The sequence below is a fragment of the Pseudoliparis swirei genome, chromosome 15 (genome assembly GCF_029220125.1).
Source record: "Pseudoliparis swirei isolate HS2019 ecotype Mariana Trench chromosome 15, NWPU_hadal_v1, whole genome shotgun sequence".
NCBI classification, from domain to species: Eukaryota; Metazoa; Chordata; class Actinopteri; order Perciformes; family Liparidae; genus Pseudoliparis; species Pseudoliparis swirei.
The window spans coordinates 18,102,358-18,109,583 of record NC_079402.1 but is presented as its reverse complement, the minus strand read 5'-3'; the positions used below and the strand labels follow the sequence as shown (position 1 = coordinate 18,109,583).

The window sequence follows — 7,226 nt, the reverse complement described above, 5'->3', positions numbered from 1 at the left end:
TCAATGTCTTGACTATATTTTATATTCATTTGATAAATAAAAGTGTGATTTTTCATGGAAGGCACGAAATTGTCTGGGTGATCCCAAACTTTTGAACGGTAGTGTACGTATTACTCCAATTCAAGCTCGCTGGCAGTAAAGCATAACTAACGGATTATGGGGACAAATGCTTGAATTTCAGTTTGTTTTGTTTTGTTTTTGTTTGTTGTTTAAAAAAAATAGATATATAAGGCTCTTTGGAAAACAAGTTTTCAAGCAATCATATGTTAGGGCACTTATAAGCTAGATAGCTTCAGCCTTACTTTCGGTCAGCCACGTGTATCTTTCTTCTTCTTTTTTTTAAACTTCCAGGTGGTTGTATATTTTGCTGATTGAATTAAATGAACTCATTCATTCATTCAGTATCTAAATGTGTTTAACCAAGCACCTTCACACGCCGCAACATTAAAGCGGTGCTAATAAGCCTAATAATACATAATTGATTTTTTTTTCTGATGCAGGAAATGTTGTCTTTTATTTTTGGTACTTTGAAGCGTCATGGATGACTAATGGTTTATATTTTAATCTATTTCCACGCTGTTGTATTTTAAAGTTACTGTGAGGAACTTTATACGGTTTATTAATTAAACACCGCTATCTCTCCGTGACATTCACAAAGAAAACAAAAGCATTAGCGAGAAGATGAAGTTCATCTCGGTTCATCTCGGGCAGCTTCCCCAGGAAGTCCCTCAGACTCCGGCAGCGACCGGCTCGCCGCAGAGAGCCTCCGATCCGTCTGCGTGTGCCGTATCTAAACCTCCTGATGCATTAACGCACACGGCATCCGGCGATATTCTTATTTTCTGGCATCGAGCGCTCCCTGCTCTTTGATCCACGATGCAATGTGTTCCTTTACACTTCTCAATGTTCTACATTCATAAACTATTCCCTCCCAAGCCTTCGCCAGTCAGACTCGAAGGGGGGTGAGCCCTACACACAGAATAGCTAATACAGGAACCAGCGGCTCAGAAAATAAGTAATACAAGAATCCCCGTCTTGTCATTTCTCACAGGCTCAGTCTCACTTGTATCTTTGGTTTACACTGTATCCTGGTGTTATGCAGCATCCACATCTCTTTATCCACGGTATACCTGGGCTGACTCGGCAATTGAACACTCCTCATGTGAAATGATGTTATAGTAAAGGAAAAAAAGAAGAAGAAAAAATGGCCCGGCAAGAGGAGAGTTAAAGATGCGAACACCCCTCCTCGGAGTCAGTCGTTCATTTGTACAATGACAAATATGTTTAATTAGCACATCACTTGTATCTGCGAGGGACATTTTCAGATATAAAAAGCTCTTAGCAACTTTTATCAGAATAAAATGATTCATATTCTCTGGACATGAAGCAGTTCTTTGTGATTGTCAGACAGACTGCTGGGGTAGCCTGTAAATGAGAGCATTCAATACCATGTCAAACGTGAGTGAAAGGGTTACAATTGATAACTCTTTCTATCATTGTTTTCACCCCACAAAGATGTGAACAGCATGTGATCTCAGACACTTGATTGAATGACAAGAGTACAAGCAAGAAGGCAAATAACAGTCATATTTACTGCAAGGTTTACACTCAGTGTAATAAAATGCTCATTTGGAATAGTTGTAAATGTAATTTTTTATGATTTATTGTAACTCCAAACAAAAATAATTTCTACAAAAAAATATTCAAATAATGTCATATAATATTGATACGTGGTCGATATCTTTTCTCTCTTTCTCTCTTTTAGACATCTGAGAAATTAAATTCTGTTAAATTCTGCTTCCTGAATACTTTGTGAAGATTAAATCTCGCTAAGTGTGGCAACAATCACTCATTCCTATAACAACCATAATAGTGACTACATTTTTTTATTATTCGTAACCCCCTGGACATTATATAATATGTATAATCTCAGCGACTGTCAGTGGGCACATTAGATACAATGACTGAGATATAATTTTAAAATAAAAATGCAGCGGAAATAGAATAAATGTAAAATCAAGTATCATCTTTTGAGAAGAAAATGAAACCTGGTTAATATACGACGTCGGCCTCAGCAGGAGGATCCAACGCACATCTGGCCTCCTCTGACTCGTCCGTCGTGTCGCGTACTCTCACCGAGTCTGACCACACACACACACAAACACACAAACACGCACGCACGTTGGCCGCCAGTCAAACGGAGGTGAGATCCTTAACTCAACCAATAATAAGGGAACAAAATGAAAAAGGGTCCTTGTGGGTACGACAGCCATTCCCTTTGAAGTGGTGACTTAAGTGTTTTGTTTATGCTTTTTGGTTTGATGCACATTGCTCCAGCTCAGGAATAAAGGGAACAGTGGTTGGTATGATTTTTTTCTTCTTCTTCACCCCCCCTTCATCTGCATCTTTTTTTCCTCTAAGGTCACTCCCCTTTCTTCTCTGTTAGTCCTTCTCACACCTGAGCACACACCCAGTATCATAACAGTCCTGTGAGGTGTATATATATGTGTGTGTGTGTGTGTGTTTGTAAGGAGACTGGGGCTAGTTAGTGTTGTGTGAGTGTGTGCGTGTGTGCGTGTGTCCTTTTGACGAGTGTTGGGGGTGTGTGGGTCCACGACTGGGGCGGCCCTCGCCTCGCGTACACACGCACATACACACACACACGCACACACACTCTCCTTAGTCTGAGGTTTTGTTTTCTTCCCGTGGCTCAGTGTGTATTTAAGGTGGCCAGCAGGTGGGCTAGCAGAGTGCAGAGCAGCAGGGTGGCCGTGGCGAGGTGCAGGGAAGAGGCGGCGTTGCAATCCTTGCCCGCCTCGCATCGGGGTTGTTGGCACAACGCCCCTTTGAACTCCGGAGGGCAGATGCACTTCTGGCCCTGGTTGCAGGTTCCTCCGTTCTGGCACAGGAGCATCTCCTCGTCGCAAACGTTAGCTGTGAGCAGAGACCAAGGCAAGGGAGAAAGAGGGAGAAGAGGAAGAAAAGAGGGGGATGGAGATGGGAAGGAATCGCAGAGGAGAGAGAGAGGGGGGAGGAGTTTGGAATAAAGAGGGCGAGGCAAAGAGACGGATTGAGAGGCAGTAAAAAGTTTTGAGGGCGGAGTAAAAGAAGCATAGAGAAGAAAGAAAGATGTACGGCACAGAGAAAGACAAGTGAGGGAAGATAAGGAGGGGCAATGTTAGAGAAAGGCATGATGGGGAAGAGAGACACAGGGGTAGGAGAAGAATTCAGGGCAGAAGGAAGAAAGTAGAAGAGAAAGCAGAAAGAAGGGAAAGATAAATTCTCCCGTCTTTGCCTCGGGGACGACAACAGGCAACACCTGCCTTTTTGTTTTGCATCTTTTTTTTTTGCAGTTCTTTTTCTTTTCTTTTCCTCTCTCTCTCTCTGTCTCTCTCTCTCTAGCCTGCACTTCCTCTCGGTCAAGTAAAAAAAAAACGACGGGAAACCCGCCGCGTCCGTGCTATTTGTTAAGTAATGATTTGGAGGAACAAATGGCGTCGTTAAAACACCATAAAAGGCATTTGCAAAACCACAGAGGTAGTTGTACTGCAAAAGACAGTTGGCCCACAAACGCACGGAGAGGAAATGGAGGGGAGGATCAGCCTTCCATGACAGGAAATAATTACATGAGCGAGCGTGTTTTATTACACCGACGATAATTGGCTCGGTGGCATCGGAGTATTTGGAGTAAGATGCCAACTCCAAAGTGGAGTAATGTGTCCCACATTGTAGTGAATAAGCTCACAGTCAAAAAAACAGGTATGCCTGTGGCGGTGTAGTGTGTGTGTGTGTGTGTGTGGGGGGGGGGGGGGGCGGGGCTATGTGAGACTATGGTAGCTGGTACAGGAAGACGATTCCCAGTAATGGGGTTAAGGAGTGACTGATGCTGTTTATGAGCGACATGATCTATTCCCCCCGGAGTAAAGAGCACGTCGGGTGATGCACAGGCTCCATACAGGCAGTGCACAGGGCACCCCGCAGAGGTCCTGGAAAAACCTACACTATGTGTTCGTGGCTGTATTTATCACGGGAGGAACAATCTGCCTCCTTATACTCACAGTAGCAGCCTTGTTTCCAGTAGTACCCGGGCAGACAGTCGTCGCACTTGGCCTCCGCGGCACCGTCTTTACACTGGCAGTAGCCGGTGCTGTTACAGCGGTCGTGAACCGAGCCCATCTGGTTGCAGTTACACTCTGGAGAGGAGGGAAAAAACGATGTGGAGGCATTTAGAATAAGGATTAGGAAAAGGGAAGAGCTGAAAGAAGTTCTGCCAGAGATGTGCGCGTTATGAATCAATATATATATATATATATATATATATATCAATATATATCAATATATCTGATATGTTTTACTGTATGTCTCTATTTAAAATGTCCCTAGTGGAGTACCTTATCTTCACTTAAAAAAAAGAAGGAACAAAAAAGAAGTAGCTTTTCTATTTTTAAACAATAACTCTCGCACATACACACACACACACCTACAGACACACACACTCACACACACATACACACACACTTACACACTCACACAAACATGCACACACGCACAGTCACACACACACACATACAAACACGCACACACAGACCCCTACACACGCACACACAGAGTCACACACTCACACACATACACACACTCACACAAACAGTCACACGCTCACACATACACACACACACATACAAACACACACACACACACACACACACATACACACACACACACACACACACTCACACACATACACACACACACACACACACACATACACACACTCACACACACACACACACTCACACACACACACACACACATACACGCACACACACCTACACACACACTCACACACATACACACACACAGTCCCACACTCAAGAGTTGAGGGAAGTTCTGCCAGAGATGTGCGCGTTCTGTATTCAGACCACAGATTTTTGCTTTTGGTGTTGATGCTTTTCGGAGCTGCAGTTCGGTGTGAAGTGGAGTTTGATCCCGAGATGCTGCAGAGATTCAGACCTTAAAACGTAGCCCCCTTTTTTCAGCCATAATTATTCTCTTTTTTTCCCCCACCATGCTCCACTCGGTGAAAAAAAGAAGATGCAAAGTGATTTTTGTCTATAAAACTCAAAGATAATGTGATACATGTAATGGTGTCTTGACTAAAAACTACTGTGATGTAATAAAACACGCCTGTAAACAAACAGATTCTATTCTAAGATGTAACAATTGGTTTAAAAGCAGCAGCTATCACACAGCCTGCCACACCGGGAAGACAGATCGTATCAGATGTTGTTTGGGAAACTAATATTATCTAAATAGAACTGCAAGTTCTTTTTTTTTGATCACAGAATATCTCCTTTCAAATAATTGTACTTTGTGGTGAGGGAGAAGCAGATAGTAATAAAAAACAAAAACTAATTAAAGTTTCTTCAGTCGACATTCATATGATTCAAATGGCCAATAAAATGACAACAAACTCATATTTAGTTTAAGAAACACGATGAGCTCTCCTCCCGACCAATCACAGCAACTTGTACAACAATGCAAACTACTCGCTGAGATTTACGTCAAATACGTTTGATTGACATCTTTAAAGTTAGGGTTAGTAATAATGACAAAACTAGGAATAGAACGCGATATTTAAATGAATAATTAAATGGAAAAGACCAGTTTAGTAGTGAGTAGCTGGCAGCACGAGCTCCAAAAGTTTCAGAAAAATAGAGCAAGAAAGTCGCCACGCCTCCCTGCAAATAAACAATTCATAATAAACATACACATTATTTACTTTAGACTAAAAGGATTTGATGGTCTCCCTACACTCCCGTAATTAATTTTGATTTTTTGATTGTTGTCGGGATGTTCAGAGTATTTCAGCACATATTTAAAAAAAGTTGTTTTGAAGAAGATTACCAACCACCGCGTTTACACGAGATGGCATCAGAGTTGTCCTTTTTTTCCCCATCCCTCACATCAATTCCATAATAAGTGGTGATCATAAAAAATGCATATATTTATAGAAGCTGACTGACATCCAGATCAGTGGTTGCAGATCAAAGACGGTACAAAAAACAACAGCAACTGCACAGCTGCGTATTTGCTTTGCAGCCGTCAGTCGGTTGGCCAGAGTCTCTCTCGTGATCTGACGTAAGCCGGCAGCTTAGGCTAAACCCACGATCAAATTAACTCATTGATAACAAATTATAAAATATTCATAGAAATGAAACACATTACACAACCCAACGCGACGCGGTTGGAGGCCGCGTGTTTGTGCGTCATGTGCAATAATGTTGCAATCGCATGTGAGCCGCTGAGGGAACGCGTTAAAGCTGGAAGGGGGCGGGGCTTCTCGCTCCGGAGATGCGTGGTGTGAACTGGTTTCTGTTGCCGTGCCCGTGTGCCAGTGTGCTGGCAGATGAGCTGGTAGCGCCTGATTTGTGCCGACTCCAAGGGCCCGATGTCTGCGCCACAAGTGTAGCGCCACCTGCAGACGGATTACACCTGCGCCATCAACTAGGACGTGCCCTTATTCATAAGAGTGAGTTCAGGAGATGTATTTGTTTACAGAACAGTGAGATACGTTTTATTGTTGGTTCTTGAGCTCGTTGGAATCAAAATGAGGTTTTAAATGTTGACTTTCCCCTTGGAAGGTGCTAGAGGGCGTTTACATCGGTATTAGAGGAACAATGTTGGACTTCTGAATCTTTTTTTAAATAAGTGATGAAGGACATGATGCAAGGAGGTGAGCTTTAACACTCTAAATCACAGGTGTCAAACACAAGGCCCGCGGGCCGAATTCGGCCCGGCACGTTATTTTATGTGGCCCCTGACGGCTTGAAAGACACATGATCACCTTTTCTTAAAAAATTAAGAAAAAGATCCTGTGCTTTTATTTTGAAGGTTTCAAATTAATTGGATTTCTGATATAATATTAGAGAAATGTTGTTGTGTACAATATTTCTACTCAAATAAACAACAATCTAATGCAAAAAGAGTTATTTCACAATACGTTCGAGTAGTTTATATGTTTATATGTTTCCGTGACAACCCTTTGAGGGCCGCCATGCTGCTGATGTGGCCCACGGTGAACATGAGTTCGACACCTCCGCTCTAAATGCTGCTCTCTAAGGGTCCACAGACTGGCAGGGCAATTCACTATAAACACGACAATGAACTATTATCACATTCAAAAGTTGCTATTTGTGAATGTTTTAGCAAACATTAGAGAATCATGT

The 7,226-nt window shown here is 42.5% G+C and overlaps 1 protein-coding gene across 1 annotated transcript in view; it reads right to left on the bottom strand.

Annotated features, from left to right (window-relative positions):
* Positions 1-1,259: 1,259 nt before the first annotated feature.
* The window catches only part of ntng2b (netrin g2b), a 67,294-nt gene continuing 61,327 nt past the window's right edge, over positions 1,260-7,226 (bottom strand). The window contains 2 exon segments of the mRNA XM_056432030.1: positions 1,260-2,934; positions 4,059-4,193. Coding sequence (XP_056288005.1) covers positions 2,711-2,934; positions 4,059-4,193 — 359 coding nt within the window. The 3' untranslated portion in view covers positions 1,260-2,710.